The 22,455-nt window shown below is 43.4% G+C and overlaps 1 protein-coding gene across 1 annotated transcript in view; it reads left to right on the top strand.

Moving 5' to 3' along the window:
• The window catches only part of ENPP6 (ectonucleotide pyrophosphatase/phosphodiesterase 6), an 83,329-nt gene that overhangs the window by 42,720 nt on the left and 18,154 nt on the right, over positions 1-22,455 (top strand). Inside the window, exon 3 of the mRNA XM_021074886.1 lies at positions 18,424-18,535. Within this exon, the coding sequence (XP_020930545.1) occupies positions 18,424-18,535 (112 nt within the window). The remainder of the gene's footprint in view (positions 1-18,423; positions 18,536-22,455) is intronic.

Genomic DNA, 22,455 nt, shown 5'->3' with positions numbered 1-22,455 from the left:
TGTGGGCTTCCATGGGGCTGAACATAGGTGAATGCACTTAGGCTCTGGAAAAATTCAGAGCCCAGCATCAAGCATGCAGATGTGTGAGTTAACATTACTGTCAAGTTCTTGGACCCAATGTATATGACTCCAAACATCTGGATAAAAACTGGAATTTTTTTTTTCAGACAAATATTTAACATTCAAATACAGGGGATCCAGATTTTAACTAAATTTTCAAATAACATCACTGGTTTGGCATTAATCTTTAAGATATATATAATTTTAGGCCAAGAAGAGGCCTTAGTATATAGCTTGCTGGTTCCTACACTTGTAAATCCAGACCTCTTTAGGAAACTGATTATGGATCCAAAAAAATTATGGATTTTTCTTCCAGAAAAACAAACACATACATACTCTACTGACAATCATGTGGTCATGTAATGCAAGAGATGACCATGAGGAGAAATGCCAAATGATCTTTGACATGGCAACACATACATGTCTAGAATATCTTGTTGATTTGACTTTTTCCAGTGTAAGGGAAACACTTGTTAAAAACTCACTGAAGTATCAAATGAAGCCCAAGCTTCTCTAGTTCATGTTGTCTGCCAAGAGTAAGCTGGGTCAGAATTCTCCAAGTCTCTCTGGGTCGAATTCACCTGGAGTCATTTCCTTTGTTTGTTGGTAACTTTGGTAAGGTCTGCACCACTGCTGTTGTCTGCCTGCATCAGCAAGAAAAAGATACAAATTCACCTTTCAAGTCAGAGTTTGTCTCAGAGAAGCGATCTCTCTCTTCAAAAACATTCTGCAAGGAGTTCCCCTTGTGGTTCAGCGGGTTAAGAACCTGACAGAGTGAGGATGCTGGTTCCATCCCTGGCCTTGCTCAGTGGGTTCAGGATCTGGCACCATGTAGAGTTGTGCTGTAGGTCTCAGATGGGCTGCAATCCCTCATTGCTGAAGCTGTGGTGTAGGCTGACAGCAACAGCTCTGATTTGACCCCTGGCCTGGGAGCCTCTATATGCCATGGTACAGCCCAAAAAAAGAAAAAAGAAAAAAAGAAAAGAAAAGAAAAAAGCATTCTGCAGGCAACCATTTCTGCTGCGGAGAAATCAAGGAAGTGTTCCCTCTGGACCACTGCTGGCAGCAGCAATCCCCCAGCATTTGAAAGTTTCCAGGGCTCTCCAGCCACATCCAGGCTCCTCTCGCAGGATGGTATCTTGGCCAAAAGAGCCCAGAGTTTCTCGGCAGCATCCGTTATGGTAATTAGAAAGCCTTAAAGAGAAATCCAGGGACTGACTTCCATTCTTCACAATTCATGGCAAATCTGTTTCTCCATAAAACATCTTAAAAGGGTGTGACTCAAGGCCCTGTAATAAGCTCTCAGGAGACAACTGTGAGCAAAACCAGATACAGGCTTGCTCCACCCCCACTCCCCTCCCCCAGAGGGCTTACCATCCAGTCAAGGAGACAGATGATAATCTAATACTTGCCCATAGAAATGAAAAGTACCCTTGTTTGAAGCATAATCATGGAAAGAATATTGCATTATGACCTCATCTAATAGGGGATCTGGCTTCCCCCCAGAGGATACACAGGTTAACAGCTGAGAGGGGGTGAGGGTGAGGAGTGGGACTGGGGGTGCTGGCCCAAAGGAGCATCCAGGCTGAGTGAAGGACATGTGTTAAGGGATGGGAGAAGCATGGAAGTTTCAAGAAACAGGGGATGTGGTGTGGATGGGGTGGAAAGAAGCTGAGGCCAGGCAGGCCTCCACGGGCATCACTGAAGAATTTGTTCTTATCCTATGAGGAACAAGAAGTCACTCAAAGGTTTTAAGGAAGAGGGTGATGGTACCATATTTGGTTTGACAAGATCACTTGCTGCAACATGAAGAATGGAACATAGGCATCTAGGGGGTGGATGGGGAGCCACCAACCCATCAGGAAGTTACCGTTAAGACCTGGGAAAGAGGTGAGGATAGTGTGGACCAGAGTAGCAGAAGTAGGGAGAAATAGGTGGGTTTGGGGATCTATTTAGGAGCTAAAGTTGTCAGGACCTGGTGATGGATTGGTTTTGGGGTTGATGGATCGAACAGTGACATGCATGACACTTGGTTTCTGGCTCCCAGAACTGTATGGATGGGGGGCGAGTCTTCTCCTAACCTGGGAAATTGAAGGAGGAGGAAGAATGTTTGAGTTGACTCTGAGACATATAGAGTGGCGCCTGGAGCTCAGAGAAGAGGCCCGGGGATACACATATGTGGTTCTTGGGAGGGTCCTTGGTCTGTGAGCTGTGGGCAGGAAGGTCAGCCAGGGAGAGCCAGCTCGAAGAGAGAGAAGGTCCCAGACACAGCTTTGGGCAAGGTAATGTTTAACCATCAGGAGGATGATTGACCCTGCAGAGGAGACAGGAGTTGCTGGGGCAGCAGGAAATAACCCAGAAGAGCTGTGAAAAGTATAATCGAGGAGAGTGATAGCACCTTTCAAGGCATCTGATGAGGGACCCATGTCATCTGAGAGGGCAGGGGAAGGTTCCACTGCCAGGATGACCCCAGCTGCAATCACACTTGTTACAGGGACCAAAGGAAGAAAGTGGTTTCAGGAGGCGAGTGACCATCCCCGGTGCTCACTGCTGAGGGACATTGTGGGGACGGCCAAAGACAGTGTCTGGATTTATTATCAGGGGCATGGCTGGAAAGCTCTGAAATTTGTAGCTGGTTTAATTTCTTTAACATTTTCCAACTTAGTATTAAGAAAGGGCCATAAAATAATCCCAGGGTATCCTTTAATTTCTAACGATTGTAGGAGAGTCTGGGCTTGAATAGTGACAATGATCATTGTACCTCATCTAATACTGATTTTGAAGGAAAATGGACAAAGAATAAAATTTTCCATGATTTTTTCCACAAAGACAATTTTCAATTAAACGGGAAAAAAATATGAGCAAAAAAGAACCCCAACACATTTTTTTATTTTTTTGTTCTGGTTAGTGCATCTTCTGACTCCTGCTAGGTGGTCATATGTTCTATAAGGAACAAGCACATTTCCTCGGGTCGGGAGGCAGATGAGAAGACGGCAGCACCATCCACTGCGGCTGATGCTGTGGTTATAATGTGAATGTGGGACAGATTTCAGGAGCATTTGAGGCAAAGGGAAGGAGCACGTGCTAAGTTTTGTGGAGCTGACAAAGAGTAAGGCAGGCTTGCAGCTGAGTGACTAAGGCAGGAGCAAAGAGATAGGACACTGGAAACAGCCAGATCTTAAGTACTGTATATGCTGTGTAAAGGGGCTTGGGTTCAAGGAACAAGGTATATTGATAAGGTCGTATCAGTTGCAGGAACGGATAAGTCCTAAAGTCTCAGTGGCTTAACCAAGTGGAAGATTATTTTTTGCCCACAGAAAGTCTGAAATGGGTAATTTCGATCAGCAGTTGACTCTCTCAATAATGATACCAACAATGCTGGGGCCTGAAAGGTGTCCCCCTACATTTATATTTTGGAGCCTTAACCACCCCCCCAACCCCCTCCCCTCCCCACCACGCAGTGGTGTTTGGGGGCGGGGCCTTTGGGAAGTATTGAGGTTCCGATGAAGTCATGATCCTCTTTACTCCTTGCTGGGTCCTATTTCTTGCCTTTTAAGAGACAACTTTACTTTTGAAATCTCTGTCCTTGTTTCTCCCTCTTGGAGTGATTCTTTACCCAGGATACCAGCAAGAATCACCTGAGGCCATTACAAAATATCAGAATATCAGAGCCCAGGCTGCACCCTCAGAGATCCCGACATCTTTGATTGTGGGGTCAGGGGCTGAGAACTATACAGCTCAAGACCTTTGCAGCAGCAGCCAGCCTGGTACACAGACTTAGGCAGCCGACCCTGGCTCCCCCTAAGCCTCAAGGCCTCCAGCCCCTCATTCCTTTCCCTGCCAGTCACACTGTCCCGGGAATCCTCTTCCTTCATTTTCTTCCCTCACCCCATCACGGCTGGAAAATTCCCCCGGGGTTGTTCTGCGTTGTTGGCACTGGTGTATTTGAAACCTGACATCCATAGGGAGAGGAAGAGATGAGTAGTTTGAGCCTCTAAAGTGAACCCGTCACTTCGCTTACACAACCTTGCTTAATCCTCAAGAGTTCTAAGAAATGAGGCTCTTATCCCCACTTTACAAACGAGGCCGTGGGAGTTCAGAGAATGCACAGCCAGGAAGCAGGCCAGCTGTCTGACCCCAAGCCCTGTGTGAGGTCCCCTGAGCTTGGCCAAGAGACCTGAGCTTCGACAGAGGGTCTTGGCTCAAGGGACCCTCCCACTGGCCATCCCAGGTCTGCCAGTTCAGCTTCCCCAGGACTGCCTAGGATGTGGATGGGGGATTCTGAGGGAGGGATCCTGACAAAGTGAAGGAAAAACCCTTCCTGTAGTCAGTCAGTCCCTGGTAGAGAATGCTGGAGGCTTGGCTCCTGGCGGCTGAGGCAGGCCTGCAGACTGGTCTGCTCCACAGCCTTCTGGGGTACCAAAGACCTCCTTGTTGTCAGTGGGCAGGTGGGTTCAGCTGTCTCTGCTGTGCTTTTCCCACCTGGGTCAGTGGGCCTCTGGTTATTGGATGTAGCATCCATCGGGGGATTCGTTACAGTGGGACAGAGAGGTGGCACTTTCACTCCACCTGAGCCCTTGGGGTGCAGAGAGCTCTGTCACCTCTGGCCTCTCCTGGCCTGTCCTCCCTGCTGTTCTGGAGCACGTGGGGACCTCAGGGAGCTTTAAAGAAAAGAGCCAGAACATGACCATAAAGAAAAGAGCTGAGACCACTTCAGCCGCTTCCTTGCTGTGGGACCTGGGACAGTCAATCTCTCTGTGCTGCAGTTTCCTTATCTGTCCAATCAGAATGACACATGTACCTCTCAGGCTTGCTGGGCACATGAAATGAGATAAGATGTAACACCACCCCTGCCCCCAGATTTTAAAAGGGAGCTTTAGCCTGTGTCCCTTATAATGAGGCACACAGGGAAGGGATGTGGCCAGGTTACTCCCGGCCCAAAATAATGCTGCAAGGTCACATCAAGAATTCAAAAATAGGAGTTCTTGCTATGGTGCAACAGGTTAAGGATCCAGCATAGCTGAAGCTGTGGTGTAGGTCGCAGCTGTGGCTCAGATTTGATCCCTGGCCCAGGAACTTTTGGGTGCAACCAAAAAAAAAAAAAAAAAAAAAATTCAAACATACATTTGCAGCAAAGACCAGAGTGAAACACAAGTGCTCCTTTAAATCTCCAAGAGAATTCTGAAGCTGGCCATCAGAGCCAGTCAGGGTCAGGAAGGGAATTTCCCAGGAAAGGGGTGGGCAGAGGGATCTGGCCACTGGGTCGTCAGAGAAGGGAAGGAGGACAGAGCCTGGCTTTTTGATGTCTCAGGGCTGGGGGGCAGAAACCACGGACAGGGGGAACTGCATACATGACTGTGTGCAGAAGTGGCACTCAGCACAGGGTTGTGCAGTTACTGGACGGGCCTCCAGGCTATTTGCCCAAGGGGTGCAGAGAATTGCCTTGGCAGGGCCACACATAGCACTCACTCCTGGTCCCAGCCATTCCTGAAAGTGGCTCAGAACTACCTCAGAGGTCAGGGAGACCAAGGTTCCCCAGATACATGGCAGGAGGAAGAGGGCAGTTTGTTAGACTTGGAGATCATAGGCTTCAATTTGAGGGCTCGGGAGTGAAGATGTCCTCGGTCGGCACTGGAGTTCTGGCAGACTAGCTAGTGAGGCTGAGCCCCGTGGTCAAGGGCTTGCCGGCACCCTACGTCCTAAGTGGGCCCAGTCTTCTAGGGTCCAAATACCAGGGACTCACATGCTCCGAGAGGAGGCTCTAGTGGGGAGCGCCTCATATGCAGGAGTCAAGATGCCTTCCTCCAGCGAGCATGATGGCACCAGAGCCATGTAACCATTTGCAAGATTGAGATGGCCTTGAAGCATGTGCCTCAGCCCCAGTGAAGCTGCCCATGGCTGATAGGAGGGACACCCAGGCCGGAATTCTGAGGGCAGGCACTCACTCCTCATGTGGACCCCTGGGGAGGGGTCCAGTCCCTGCCCTGGATGAGGTTTCTCCCTAAAGTGGAGCAGCAGAGGCAGAGATCACAGCCCACCTCTGGCCTCATGATGCGGTTCTAAAGTGGACGCCCAGCCTGGAGTAAGCCCATGCTCCTCTCCCCTTGGGTTCCTCTCAGTCACTGTTATGCCCAGTGAGTCTTTTTTTTGGTCTTTTTAGGGCTGCACCTGAGCATATGAAGTTACCAGGCCAGGGCTCTTATCAGAGCTGTAGCAGCTGGCCTACACCACAGCCACAGCAACACCAGATCTGAGCTGTCTGTGACCTATGCCATAGCTCAGAGCAACGCTGGATCTTTAACTCACTGAATGAGACCAGGGATCAAATCTGAGTCCTCATGGATGCTAGTCAGATGTGTTTCCACTGAGCCATGATGGAAACTCCCAGTGAGTCATTTTCAGTTGTTTTCAGAAACTGCTCTATAGGTGAATATTTCTTGTCTCGTCTGTCTCAGGGCTTGCTCACTGTTGCTGTGCACAAGGCCAGCCCTTGTGGCATTCTGTGCTTGGCCAGCCCACCTCCCTCTCTCCAGATCAGGAGAGAGCTGCCCTCAGAGACTGCCCAGGCCTGGGGCCCAGGCTGACCCCGGAAAGGGACTCCAAGATCAAAGGCCACGCTTTCCCCAAGGACTTGTTCCCACAGGCTCCTGTGCCTCTGATGTATCCTCCTGGAAAAGGTTGCATGTTTCTAAAAGAGTTAATTGGCTTAGCTGTTTTAATAAGCTCTCATGAGACGTGTGTAGTCAACAGCCGTACCCACCTGCCTCAGTCGCATAAATTGCAGCTCACAATGGTTACTGTTACAAAATGTGTCAAAGTTGGCAATAGAGGGTGAGACCTGTGCTCTAGGTAGTTTGGAGAAATGTGACTTTCATGGGCTCTACCGGGGGGTCCTTGGACAGGGTTGCCAGGGAGCAAAGGCCACTCAGGAAAGTGATGGAAAAGTACCAGAGCCAGGAAGCTGATTACCAGCCAGCAGGGAGACTTGGGGACAGTCACCTCTCCCGTCCAAGGCTTTTGTTTTCTCAGCTGTAAAATAAAAGGGGTTGATGTAAGGCTGCCTCGAAGGACCGTGAAAGCTGTTAGCTGGGCCTGGATGTCGCAGCTGTAGTCGTCATAGATTTGCACACTTATTTTGACAGTATTTTGGCCTCTGGCAGTCAAGTGTTGCTATGACAAAAGCAACACTTAGGTATATTAAAATAATTTTCTAGTGGGTGGAAGTTAAGTGTTTTGAAGAAGAGATGCCTTGAATTTTTTTTTCTTTTTTGCACAGAGGCGTCTGGGCTTAGTGATGGTCCTCGTTGGTTGTCCGATAAGTTCCCTCTAGCTCTGTCTTTTCCACTCGGGATATATTTATTAGGTTGCAGAAGATGCTCGCCTAGCCTGAGGCAGGAATATCCAAGCAGAAAGTGGCATCTAGACAGAGATGAGATGAGGGCTTAAAAATGAGCCCTAGTTAAGGGCAACTCCTTCTACATTCCCTGAGAACAATGAGGAAACAAGATGGAGTAAAGCCATGTGCTTGAATCACTTGTGAAACCAAAATCTTACTGCAAAGTTTCTGGCTGATCTTTGAAACCATGAGAGCCAGGCGCCTGCCTTTGTTTCCCCACAGATCCCTGTGGAGAGATTCAGGAATCCCTGCTTTCCTCAAGCACGTGGGGTGACCTGAAGCCCTCAGCTGACCAGATCCACGCTCCCTGGGAAGCCATGAAAATGGCCTGGGATCAGCAGCCCAAGAGGGTGAGCAGTGCATCCAGGTTCACAGAGGGAGTCCGTGGTGGATCCAGAAGGGGCCCACAGACTCCTGATTAGAGAACTGTCTCGTGGGACCCACACCCCACAGCCTTTCCAGTGTGCTGATTTCTATCCGATACAGACTGCAGAAAGCAAAATGAAGCTCCCACATGAAGTCTCCCAGGAATAATGAGCCCTGCTCTCTCTAAAGCTACCGCTTCCACTAATTCCACATTCCACTGCATCGCAGCTGTCATTGCTTTCTGGCTGTTTCTTCCGCCAGTCATTTATTCCTCCTGGGTTTTAAGATTCGAGGTCAGGTGACTGCTTTTGCCTTTTGAGATTTCACCAGGAGGACCTTTCAGGACAGAGAGTGCAGAAGGATTGCCTGCCCAGTTTCTGTGCATTTGGGTACCTGTTTCTCCCTTCTTAGGGCACATGGAGATAATAGCTTCTGTGCAAAATAACTGTGTCTGCACGACTTGCATTCAGGGCATCTCTGCTGGATTGAGACACAGTTCTCTCATTCCATTGTCCGGTTCTTTGCTTATCTGGAAGGAGAGTTAAGGGATAATGTCCCATTGGCTCGGCAGTGAAGTTTGCCCTGTCTCTGCTCAGCTTATAGAGCTTCAGCTGTGAGACAATCCTGAGAATAAGGGTTGTCTCACAGCTGCTGCTTTCGAGATCAGTGTTTGAATGGACAGAAGACATGGTGTCAACTGCCAGATATACCTCGTTCTCTAGGTCTTAGTCTGTCTCTGCTCCATCACACGCATGCACATATACACGAAGCCCAGCAGCATTTTTCAGTTGTTGCTGGAGAGAAGAATTGTTTCAAAATAGCTTGTCATTGTACCAAGTGGAATTCCAAATTTCAATGATTTTTTTTCAGTCATATCTTACCCCCAACTCCCCATATCCCTCTATGCCCCACTGCTTTCTAAACTTTACATAAAGTTCCCTTAGAGTAGCAGAACTGCTGCCTGATTTCCTGGTCCAGGGCTCATCAAACTGTAAGGATTTCCTAGAGCAAGATGAATTTTAAGGAAATCTATTTTAAGATCATCAACTTTCATATATATTGCAAAAATTGCTCTAAAAACATGTCCTTTTCTTACTTTACATAAGAAAGGAGTACCCCTCAGTGATCAAGAACCTTATTAAAGTGCATTGGCCCAGTATATAAAAGCCTCCAGCACCAAACAAAGGGACAGTTCAAGATATTGGTGTAGGTGTATATTTTAAACATGCATCTAGTGACAAAATAACAAAAAAAATCAAGTTGTTTCCAATGCTCTCTTTTATATTACTTAAGAAAAATTTGAGTTGTCAGCTGAAACATTTAAAAATTTATGATGATAGGTCACTATGTGAATGTTGGCATTCAAAGAAGCAGTTCAAAGAATTAAATGACAAACTATTTCTATTTCCATCTACTAATTTATGTAAACAACTTTCCTTAGCACTTAGATTAGAATAGAATAGAACTTGTTTCATTCTAGAGATCAATCATATGCATCCATGGATATACAAATTTATTTTTAAAAGCATCCTATTCCTTTCATTATGAGATGCCATTCCAATAGAATGTAGCTTTTTATTTTAAAAAATAATTGGAGTTCTCTTATGGCTCAGTGGATTAAGGATCTAGTAATGTCACTGCTGTGGCTCAGGTTGCTGCTATGGTGCAGGTTTGATCCCTGGCCCAGGAACTTCTGCATGCCTTGGGTGCAGCCAAAAAAAAAAAAAAAAGAAAATCATTTATTGAAATTTGGAATTCCACTTGGTATAATGACAAGCTAAGCTGTTTTGAAACAATTCTTCTCTCCAGCAACAACTGAAAATGCTGCTAGGCTTTGTGTATGTGTGCGTGTGTGTGATGGATCGGAGACAGACCAAGTCCTAGAGAACAAGGTATATCTGGCAATTGGTACCATGTCTTCTGTCCGTTCAAACACTGATCTTGAAAGCAGCAGCTGAGAGACTAAGAAACTGAACTGAGGTTCTGACAGAATCCCAGGATGGGGGAAATGACAAAAATTGGAATTCATGGGGCACTAAGGAGAAGAGACTAATAAACATCCCAGACTTTCAGTTGGGACAATAAAGGATGGCATCCTTGGAGTAAGAATGAGCTAGAAATAGAGAAGAGATGAAGCCCCCTAGAGGACTGAAGGCATCGTAAAGCTCAAGATGAGCTTCGAATCATCTTAATCTCTGACTAAATTCACTCTAGGTTAAGGATGGTCTGCCTATAACCTTGGTGACCATCTAAGGCAAAAGCATGTGCTCTCTAGGAGAAAATACCAACATATGGGATGTCAAATGATATCTGCATTTTTCCCCATACACTACATGTGGCATTTGGTTTTAAAAAATAACCAGAATATGGGAAAACAAGGCCCGACTAGAAACTCAGGAGAAATAAACTCATGAGTCTTCACTGAAAAACAAGAGAAAAACAGTAGACAATAGACTCAACCCTACTGATCCAGATCCCAGACATGACTTAAAGAGAGCTATGATAAAAGAACTAAATGACAAAATGGAGATTATACTAGCAAATTAGAATCTTTTTTAAAAAGTGAATTGTAGAACTGAAGCTCTGTGACTTAAAAAGGCAAAAAGATGAAAAAGCAGAAAAGGATGTTTGAAATGGGACATAGTGAAAAGGCAGCAGGATGACTGGTGAGAGAGAATGAGACACAACTAATATTTGAGAGACAGTACTTGAGAACTTTCCAAAACAGACGAGAGATATCATTGTAGACTCAAGAACTACTATAAACCCAGAACATCATGAATTTCAGAACTTCTGATGTTACAATGAGAAAATCTTAAAAGCAGCAACAGAAATTTATTCAAAGGGGTAGTGTTAAGACTGACAGCTGACTTTTCAATAGAAATTTTGGAATCCAGGACAATTGAGTGGTATCCCCAAAGTGACAAAAGAAAAATAATGATCAATTCTATATCAGTGAGAGTAGTCATCAAAAATGAGGTAAAATAATAACTTTTTCCAGAGACAGGAGTTCCCATCATGGCTCAGTGGTTAACGAATCTGACTAGGAAACATGAGGTTGTGGGTTTGATCCCTGGCCTTGCTCAATGGGTTAAAGATCTGGCATTGCTATGAGCTGTGGTGTAGGTTGCAGACAAGGCTCAGATCTGGTGTTGCTGTGGCTGTGGTGTAGGCCAGTGGCAACAGCTCCGATTGGACCCCTAGCCTGGGAACCTCCATATGCCGCAGGATCGGCCCTAGAAAAGGCAACAAGGCAAAAACAAACAAACAAAAAAACCCTTAACTTTTTCCAGAGACAGAAAACTGAGAGAGTTTATTGCCAGTAGGTTAGAGTAGAGAAAATGCTAAATATTTTAAGGCAGAAGGAAAATGATCAGAAATGGAAGTATAGAGATGCTGGAAAGAATGAAGAACTACAGAAATGGTGAATATATAGGGAAAACTAAATTAATAACAATAGTAATAGTAATAATAATTTTAGATTAAAAATCCATAAAGCATTAAAATACATGACAGCAAAAGCACAAAAGGTGGGAGAAATGCAAAACTCAGAGTTAAAGGAGTTCTCATTGTAGTAGTGAACCCAACTAGTTTCCATGAGGATGTGGATTTGATCCCCGGCCTTGCTCAGTGGATTAAGGATCTAGTGTTGCTATGAACTGTGGTGTAGGTCACTGACATGACTTGGATCTGGCATTGTTGTGGCTGTGGTATAGGCCAGCAGCTGCAGTTCCAATTGTACCTTTAGCCTGGGCACTTCCATATGCCGTGGGTGCAGCCCTAAAAAGAAAAAAAAAAATCAGATTAAAGTGTTCAAATGTCTCTGCATTCTCTGGGAAGGGGTAGGAGTACAAATTTATATTTCAGTAGACAAATATTTTAATTTTTAGAAATCATCTCTAGGGTACTATACCAGAAAGAGATTAATTAAAATATACAAATAGTGGAGTTCCTGCTGTGGCATAATGGGATCAGCGGCATTTTGGGAGTGCTGGGATGCGGGTTTGATCTCCAGCCCGGCATAGCGGGTTAAGGATCTGGTGTTGTTGCAGTTGTGGCTTAGGTTGCAGCTATCGCTTGGATCTGATCCCTGGCCCAGAAACAACATATGCCTTGGGGTGGCCAAAAAAAAAAAAAAAAAAAAAAAACACCCAAATAGCAGGGTAATGGAGTAGAGGAAATGGAACAATAACAATCATATGAACATAATCCAAAAGAAATTAAGAAAGGAGAGAAAAACTATCAAATGTATGATGACTATAAGACATACATATAGGTGGCTGATTTAAATCTAAAAATTTTCTTAAATGCATTGCATGTAAAAGTTTTTTTCTAATATTTCATTTAATACTCCAATTAATCTGAATGATTCTAGTCATATAAAGTTCAAAAGCAAGTGAAACTAATCTACAGTGTTAGAATAGTGTTTCCACTTGGGAGAACAGTGACTAAAAGGGGGCATGAGAAGGTGCCTGTGGGAGAAGGTCACGTTCTGGGTGCTGGCTACACAGCTGCATTTACTTTGTCAGAATTTGTTGGAACAGTTCACTTACCATTTATTCACTTTGTTTTTGTCTATGTTAAACTTTAATAGAAATTTACATTAAAAACAGAGTGGAGAAGTTCCCATCGTGGCGCAGTGGTTAACGAATCCGACTAGGAACCATGAGGTTGCCGGTTCAGTCCCTGCCCTTGCTCAGTGGGTTAACTATCCGGCGTTGCCGTGAGCTGTGGCATAGGTCACAGACGAGGCTCGGATCCAGTGTTGCTGTGGCTCTGGCGTAGGCCGGTGGCTGCAGCTCCGATTCAACCCCTAGCCTGGGAACCTCCATATGCCGCGGGAGCGGTCCAAGAAATAGCAAAACAAAGACAAAACAAACAAACAAACAAACAAAAACCAGAGTGGATAAAAACAAAAACTAGTGTATGCTGCTTATAAAAGACATACATTAAATGTTAACTATGCAGGAAAGTTGAAGGTAATAGCATTTTTTTAAATTATTTTTTTGGCTGCGCCCACAGCATGTGGAAGTTTGTAAGCCAGGGACTGAACCTGAGCCACAGCAGTGATAATTCTTAACCCCCAGAGCCACCAGGGAACTCTGAAAGTAACAGCATTTTTAAGAGACAGCACACAAACACTCATCAAAGAGAATTGTTGCAGCTGTAATATCAGTTGGTGCAGACTCTAAGATTAGATTGTTTTTAAAATAAAGGACAGTTTACCAGTGATATGAAGTTCAATCTATCAAGAAGTTGTAATAATTCTAAATTTTAATGTTCCTCATTACACAATCTCAACATAAATAAAGCAAATATTGATAAAACTAAAAGGAAAATGGTAATAGGTTTTAAAACATCTTTCTTAGTGACTGGTAAGATAAGAAAGTAAACGTTAAAATGATACAGAAAATGTATGTATGTGATATAGTTCACATATTTACCTAATTGATATCACTAGAACACTGTACCCAACTACTGCTAAATACACATTATTCTCAAGTGCACATGGAACATTTGTCAAAAATGACTGTATGTTATTTCTTAACAAGTTAGCATTTCTTAACAAAATTAGAACTATGACATCATACAGAATGTGTTCTCTGTATTTAAGGTATAATCCATAACAAAAAGAAAGAATTTTTTTTTTCTATCCTGAATGTTTACAAAATAACCAGAGACTTCTAAATAACTCATGGTTCAAAGAAGAAGTAACTAAGGAAATTTAGAAAATATCTTGAACTGATGGATAGTGAAAATACTACATATAATGCAGTAGGATACTGGGATGCAACTAGATTCATTCTTAAATGGAAATTAATAGTTATACGTCCAAGGGGTGACAAGGGTGGAGTAACTGGAAGTCTCATATTGTTCTGGGAGGGGCAAATTAACATCATAGTTTTGAAAAACTCTTTGGCATCATCTGATAAAGTTGAACTTATGTATACTTCAAATCTACCAATGCTACTCTTACGTATGTTACAACAGAAATGCATACCAAAGTGCATCAAAGAACATGTACAAGAATGTTTATGCCAGCATTATTCATTTAAAAATTTAAAAACTAGATATTCATACAATAGAACTTTTGTGTCCTAATGTGTATATTAGAAGGAAGTTGGAAGTTAACTCTAAAAAATGTGGTTTTGGTTTGTTATTATAAAAATAACAGGTATTTATTTTAGGAAAATTAGTTCAATTCAATAAGCAACAATAAGAATGTGAAAGTAAACTATAACCCCTTTGCAACAGTTGGTAACTGTTTGCTGCAAGTTTTAGAAAACCGAACCAATAGCATACAGTGGCTAAACACAGAGGAATTTGTTTGTATCACGTAAGGAGTATGTTTTTTGTGTGGTTCAGCTGCTTAACAATGCCATTAAAAAAACCCTAAACCCTTTCTATCCTTCTGCTCTGTAATAGCCTATTAACTTTTTATCTTCATGCTTGTTGACTCATGGTTTCAAAATGGCTGCTGCCAGTCCAGGGATCATATCCTCACAACCTGAGTTCCAAAGTGCAAAAGAAAAAAAGAGGCATGTCAGCAACCTATGTATATTTTTCATATGAAGCAAAACTTCCCACTCTAAGCTTCTCAGCAGATCTCAATGCCAGTGGTAGGTCACATGACCATTCCTAGTCACAAGGGACTCTAGGCAGGTGAGAAATCCTTCCTCTTTCTATAGTAAGGAATGGGAAGGGAGAAGGAAGTTCAGAATGGCTTCACTTAAGCCCAAAAAAAGTCTGCCAAACCATCCACTCCAATTTTACCCTTTTTTATATTTTGTTATATTCACTTCCAGTCTTCCTTAGACATAAATATGCTAGAAATACTTACAGAAATAAGATCATCCTTTACAAACTATTCACTAGCCTTTTTCCCTTAAAATAGTATGCCCGTAAATAGAAATGACGTAATATTTTAACCATACCTCTATTACCAAATGCTTGAATAGCTTCTTAGTTTTATTTTCTAAATAATATAATAAAGATACTTATATGTACATCGATATTTTCTTAGAATATGTCCTCTGAAGTGGTTTGCGAGGCAAAGCAGGTATACAAAAAAATTATATAAGTATTGCCTAATGTTGTCACAATGGAAGCAAGTAACGGAAAAATCCACTCCTAGGTGTGTAGCTCATAATGGTGTTTTTTAAACACTGGACTTGATTCATAATGCACAGAGACATCAATTTATGGCTTGCTAATCAGAACTTTTTAAAAACCCATGGAAACAGAATAGCATAGAACAAGAATGTACTGGCATGTATTGCTCATAGCTGGGTGAAACCGCTGTTTCTTCTGTGAGTGGGTGTGTTCTGTACCATGTCATGAAGAAAATGAGTATTTTGCCACGGGTTACAGACAAGTTTTTTAAAATGTTCCGTAGACGAACACTCCTGCATGCCTCCTGATTTCCAGCACTCATGTTTTATTCCTAGTTCTTGTTAATTGCCTCGATAGGAAGTTCTATAACAGTAACAAGTTACAGTGATGATGGCAACACTCCTGATTTGCTTCTGACCTAAATGAAAATGTGTGCAGTAAAGTTTTGAAATGTAGAATTTTCACTGTTGTTAATTACTGGCCTGTCAGTGAAGTTTTCATTTCCTCTTTACATCAAGTTTCATAAAGGTTTTCTTTTTTATTTATAAGGAGTTAGATTTATTTTTAGTTAACTGTTATGATTAATTCCTAATTTTACTACCTGTGGTCAGATAATAGGCATTGTGGCCTATAAAATATCCACTTTTTACGTTATTAAAAGTTATTGAGATTTTCTTTGTGGATAAGAATATGATCAGTTTTCCAACAGCTGTGTTTTTATAACAATTCCATTCTTATAAGAATTCTATAATAATAAGATTCCATAGTAACATTCTATAATAATAAGATTAAAATTGTAGTGTATATTGAATGCAGCTTATTGACGTGAACATTCAAAGCCTCTGTATCTTTATATAGGTATTTCTTATTCTTTATATCTTGAGCTGTCATTAAAGTCTTCCACCAAGATTGCAGTTTCACACTTTATATTTCCAAGTCTTCTTTGTATGTGTTTTATGTACATTTATGCTATCTAAACACTCATTCTCATTCCAAACTATTAATGTGGATTTGTAGCTGTTTCAGGCTTTGAGACTATAATCAACTCTAATACTATTGATAGACCTGATTTTACTTTGTGGTGAGGGGGTTATTTTGTCTATTCTTTTATATATAACCTTTCTATACAGTTTTATTTCAACTGTAAGTTTTAAAGATAGTCTATAATTACTTCATGTTGACATTCTTTAAGAGTGAAGTATAATCCCATTCATTTATTTTGAAACTAATATATTTGATTTTCTCTTTTATTATGCTTTTAGTATTAGTGCTTCCTGGATATTTCCTCTTTTTTTTTTTTTTTTTTTTTTACTTTCATGTACTTTGATATTTGGTTAATTTTTACGCCTTTTTTTTCCCCTTTAGTGATTTGAAAGTTATGTATCCTACTTTCTTCTGTATATTCCAGTTTTTAAATCAATGTCTAGAATGAATACTGTATATTGCCTATTGCTTTGCTCCAACAACAATGAAAATACTTTTTCTTTTCCTTCTTTTTTTTTTTTTTTGGCCGTGCCCACAGCATGTGGAAGTTCCTGGGCCAGGGATTGAATGTGTCTAACAGCAGTGGCCTAAGCCGCTACCGTGACAATGCCAGCTTAACCTGCTGCTCCACAAGAGAACTCCTCCTTTCATTTTTGTTGATGTAATTTGGAGGTAATCCAGGTTATTACATTAAACATTTAAAAAATTCACCTAATTTTCACGTAACTACATTAATATTTATTACTAATACTTACTTAATGATTTCAATGTTTACTGCTGTTTATTTTAAAAATCTATCTTGTTCATTCTTAGGTTCTTTCATTTTGACTTATTTCTCAATAAGCTTGAGTAAATCTTAATAGTGTGGAAATATTTCTGTTTTTTGGGGGTTTTTTTGTCTTTTCTCTTTTTAGGGCTGTACTCGCAGCGGCATGTGGAGGTTTGCAGGCTAGGGGTCTAATTGGAGCTGTAGCCTTCAGCCTACGCCACAGCCACAGCAACATCAGATCTGAGCTGCGTCTGCGACCCACATCACAGCTCATGGTAACACTGGATCCTTAACCCACTGAGCGAGGCCAGGGATTGAACCCACGTCCTCATGGATGCCAGTCGGATTCGTTTCTGCTACGCCGTGACAGGAACTCCAAAATATTTTAAGTTCCATAGTTTCTGTCCTCACATGTCCGAACTTATCAGGTACTATTTTAAAAGAAGACCTGAAGTTTGGGAGTCAGATAAAACTAGATTCAAATGTGAGCTCTTTCTTGCACTTGCCCGATGACAACAGGGAAAACTCCGCACCTTTCTGACTCGGTACCTTCTGTATGAAATGGAGGCACTGCCAGCCATTTTCTAGGCTTCATAAGGATTATACCAGATATAAGTGGGAATCATTGCTTCTGGGCTATGAGATAGCTCACCATCTGGTCTCCAGACACCCCTTACCTGGGAGCTTTGTTGTGCCTGCATACCCTGTTGTTTCTCACTTTGGACTTTTGCTTCTGCTGCTTTCTTTGCCTGGGACATCCCTTTCTTCCCACCTCTGCCCACCCCCACCCCACCCCCCAGCACTTTGGCCAGACACAGTCTGTAAGAATGAGCCCAACTTGGGGCTTCCTGGAGCAAACAGTATCTGAACTGAATGTCTCTCATCTGAGTCCCCTCACCGCCCACTTTAAACATCAACTATTACACTGTTTCCATGTTAAGTCTCCTCCCACTAGGCTGGACCCTGGGATATGACAGGATGGAGACCCTGACTGATACCTTTTTCTTTCCATTACGTCTGAGCATAGTGACTAGTTCATAGTAGGTGCCCAATAAATATACTCAACTCACTTAAAATTAAGACTGGCTCAGTCCTCTCCTGCCCTATTTCCTGATCATAAGGTTCAGTGTGTCTTCTTCAGGGCAACTATTTCAACTTGTTCAGGGATCTGGAGCAGAAAAACTGAGGCCACAGCAGCTCCTCCCATCCGAATGCCTTTCATTCTTTTACTTCATTTTGGGAAAGGCAAGGGCCTGGCTCAGAATCCTTGGTTGAACTCGGTGATTTTTAAGCTTGCCAATTAGTGCAATACTTCTGAGTTCAGTTAGACAAGTGAAGTCTTTTCTGCTTTTCCCAGCCTAAGCAGATACTGCCTAAGACTTGATTCTGCAGTAGGCAAAGACATGCTAGAAGACGAGGTAGTTATAAAACAAAGTTTTAATTGAGGCATTCTGTGTACTAAATAATTTTTGTTGCTGTTGTTTCAAATTGGGAAAGACAGCCATTAACCAATTTTCACTGGTCCCTGTCATGAGACACCAGTGTTGTGTAGGAATGACATTTAAGAACCTCTGCTCCAGTTAAACAAAATTAAATACCCCGCCTATCAACAATATGTTCTTTTAATTCATGAAAAGGAATAAAAAATTTGAGTAATGGTACTTCCCAAAATAGGCTCATAACCCTACCTCGATATTGAGGAAAGTAACCACATACCATCTTTTTTCCTTCTTAGGCTGTGAGGTTGAGATTCTTGGTGTCAGACCCACTTACTGCCTAGAATATAAAAATGTCCCAACGGATATCAATTTTGCCAATGCTGTCAGCGATGCTCTTGACTTCTTCAAGTAAGTGTCCCAAATTCTTAGCCATACCATTGTTCTTCCTTGTTTCCAGGACCAATAATGGATGCTAAAGTGAATTAAGAAGCTTTAGTGTAGGTGAAATAATGTCTCAGAGAGGTGGTGAGCCTTTCACACAGTGATTTCTACCTGCTAGAAGAGAATAATTGTGGGTGAGTAATTCTAGGTGGGGCATTTTTTTGGAAGTGTTGAATTGAGAGCAAGAAAGTCCCCAGGGGTTCAGACTTTCTTCTTGATGTTGATGGGCAATAGAGAAGCAATGTGAATGTCAGCATTGCTCTAATCATGATGTCGTGAATCTCTGGCTCTTGGAAGATGTTAATGTGTCTGGCAAAAAAATGGAAGATCTGTGGTGGAATAAGTTTGGAAAAATTGCCTTACACTGTCATCTTCTTGAAAGCATACAAAGCATATTAGTGTTTTAGAACATAGGACATTTTTTTTTTATTCCTTCCTTGTGGAGTTATCACAGCCAGTTTGAAAAATGCAGAAACCAGTAGTGCTCTGCTGAACAGCATGCAAGAGTGTGTCAGGGAAATGGTCTTACTTCTAAGTGTTGAATTTTTTTTAACAGTCATTACCGCGAACCATTCCTTTAAACGGCTTTCATTTCTCCCTCCCGAATCCTTCTCTCTTTCCAACCCACTTCAGTAAGGAAAATGGATGTGACATTCTGAACTTTGTACATTGGAAAGAAATCTGGACAGAATCCTAAGGTGATGGGAGATCTGGGGGTTCCCGTCACCCCAGGGTTGAGGGCTCTTTGCAGCTCTCAGGGAACTGGGCTGATGGCCACATGTCCTTCTGGCATGGTTCCTGGGCTTAAAGCTATAAATGGCCAACAACAGGCATTTCCACCCATCGCTCCTCACCCGACCACTCCGTTACAAATGAGCTGACCTGTGATGGAGACCAGATCCATGTGGAAAACAGCTGGCCACCAAGAATTTGTCAGCTAAACGCCAAACAGGCCAGCATTCTCAGCCCTTGAAGACTCAGGTCCCTCATGAATCAGCGAACTCCAACATAGAGGCCTTTCACAAAAGGCATGTGTATCAGTCCCCAAATAGCCAGCACCCTGATTCCAGTGTTGCTGGCATCTGGGGTCGACAGCTTCCTGACACAAAGCCATTAGGTAAATCTGCGAGATTTATTAGCTCTCTGATCACATGGAGATTTATGACTACGGCAAATAGCCTTAAAGAAACCAACCCAGTGGCTGCTGTATTAAGGTGAAGTGGCTGAAATGTGACCAGAAAACATTTCAGTGAACTTGAGTGCACCAGTAAACCCTGGAAAATGTTGCCCACATTCAAGCCCCCACCCACCCCCCACCCCGCCGGCAGTGTGCACACCTAAACATAGGCTATACTGTGTGAACCAGCATCTAGGGTGCTACAGGTGCAAGTACTAGAGGCAGCAAGATGCAGAGGCATAGCTGAGGGCTTAATTGTATGGACAGTTCCATTATGTTCAAACATGATGGAGGAAGTGCCATCAGCCCATCACTATATTGCCCACGGGCCTCAAAAAACCTTAGTATGAAAATGCCACTCCCAAGTAAGGACTTTTCCCCACCACCCACACACGTGGGATTCCTTAAGTGACTTTTCATTCTCCACTGCTGTTGAGGCAGGGGGCGTTGGGATTAGTCATTCGCACATGAGCGCGTATGAATGATGGGAGTATCATTTGCAAGAAGCAGCTAAATAATAACTTACTCCAGTCCCCATGGTGGAGGAGGGAATGGTATTTGGTGAAGAAGGGCAAGTACCTTTTGTTCTAAAAGGAGAGAAGAACACTTGACTAGCAATGTCCCTTAACTTGAAACCAACGTACCCTCCAAACGGTGATGCACGGAACATCAGAGGGTGGTTAAGACGTGCGCCCTCTTGGCGAGTCTGACCACAGTGCAGGAAGATGCCCGCTGAGCTCCTCTGGAGTCGATCCCCAGTGTGGTGAATGGAGTCCATGTGGTCCTTCAGAAGCCCGGGCTGGTGAAGTACAGTGCTCTGACCCTGGAGGTGGAAGGTTCACGTTTCCAGTCATAGCTGTGTCTCAGAGGTCTGGAGGCCTTGGAGTAACTCCTAGAGTCCTTTTTTGCCCATTGCCTCATCTGCAAAATCTGTAACTGTTTTTCTAGAGGGGCGCTTTCCCCAGTTCCAGAATGTGGAGGCCCTTGCGGACACAGAGTGCATGTCTGAAAATGCGAGTGACTCAGTCTCACGGCCACTTTTGCCATGTCTCACGTCCAGCTTTCTTGGGGTGGGTGGGAGTCTTAGAGCAGAATAAGAACCGTTTCCAGACTGCTGGTTGGGTTAGGTGGAACGTTTCCATGTTGGTGTGGGCTGTGGAGCTCTTTCAGCGTTTTCAGGGGTTGTGCTCAGGGTGGTGGAGGCAGCCCCACCCTGTCTCAGTCCCCGCTCGTGTCTTGCAAGTTGTGTGAGCAACTGTACTGAACTCTCTGTTTATTGTATTCCTCCCCGATAGGGTTGCTGTGAGGATGAAATGTGATAATGTATGAAGAACCCTCAACGTAGTGCCTGATGCAGAATAATCATTTATTGAGCACTTACTATTACTTTTAGTGATTTATTTTTAAATTAAAATATAGTTGATTTACAAGGTTATGCCAATTCTCTGGACAGCAAAGTGACCCAGTCACGTATACACACACACACACACACACACACACACACACACACACATTCCCTTATATTATTTTCCATCGTGGTCTATCCCAAGAGATTGGATATAGTTCCCTGTGCTGTACAGTAGGACCTCATTGCTTATCCATTCTAGATGTCATAGTTTGCATCTACCAACCCAGACTCCCAGTCCATCCCACTCTCTTCCCCTCCCCCTTGGCATCCACAGGTCTACTCTCCATGTCTGCAGCACTTACTATTGTTAGACATCCAGCTGACAGTTACAGAGCTCCTACTGAGTGCCAGGTCCTGGGCTGAGCTGAGACACCAAGGAGAATGAGTCTCCACCTTGGGGTGAAAGAACCCCGCAGTTTAGAGGGGGCGAAGGACGCATAAGTGGGCAGTTACGGCACAGTATGAAAAATCCCAAGCAAGAGATGAACCCGGAATGCGATGGGAGCCCCCAGGAGGGCCGCCCAGCTGCGCCCAGACATCAGGGGATGCTTCCTGAAAGAGGCAACCTCTCCCTGAGACCTGAAGGGTGAACGAGGCTGTTTAACTCCAGTCGTGCAAGGCAGGATCTTGAACTACTTACTGCAAGCTGTTTTTCCTCTTCTGTGGATTGAGAGGCACCGCAGGCTAAGGATACACCTTCTTTCATTCCTCACGTTCCAAGTGTCGGGGAGAGACTGTGCCACCTCATTTGTGTGTGTGTGTTTGTTAAAATAAAGGTTTTCAAGAGAAATAAGGGAATCTGCCAAGAATATTCATTATTAACCCTTGTAAAGTCTACACAAAGGAACTACTTCCATTTCTTTTCCATCGCTTCATCTTTTGTCAGTTACTGTCACCGCTGCCATCATCACCACAACCATCTTCACCACATCACCATCATTGTTCTGTTCAGGTGCTTTGGGAAAGGCTGTGGACAAAGCCAGAGCCGGCAGGCAGTCATGGGAAAGCCCTGCCTTGTGTGGAGGTGGGAGGGCACGTTGCATGGCCCCTCCCCTTCCTCACCCATAAGCCTCCACTCGTTTATGTCTTAGCCCCACATGGAGGGTAAAATAGCTTGATTTTTTTACCCCCAATACTCTGGCCCAGAGGGGACGTTTTGCCAGAACCAGGTCTTTCTGGGACACATGAAGTGTGGTTGGTGCTAGAATTCACTCCGAGTCCACATGGAGCTGACCTTTTCTGGGTCCCCAGAGAGCAAGCATCCTGGGGTGCCTGCTGATGGCCAATCATGAACACAAACCT

The sequence above is a fragment of the Sus scrofa genome, chromosome 15 (genome assembly GCF_000003025.6).
Source record: "Sus scrofa isolate TJ Tabasco breed Duroc chromosome 15, Sscrofa11.1, whole genome shotgun sequence".
Classification (NCBI taxonomy): Eukaryota; Metazoa; Chordata; class Mammalia; order Artiodactyla; family Suidae; genus Sus; species Sus scrofa.
Note: the sequence above shows the minus strand (reverse complement) of the source record. Positions and strands in the feature narration are given on the sequence as shown.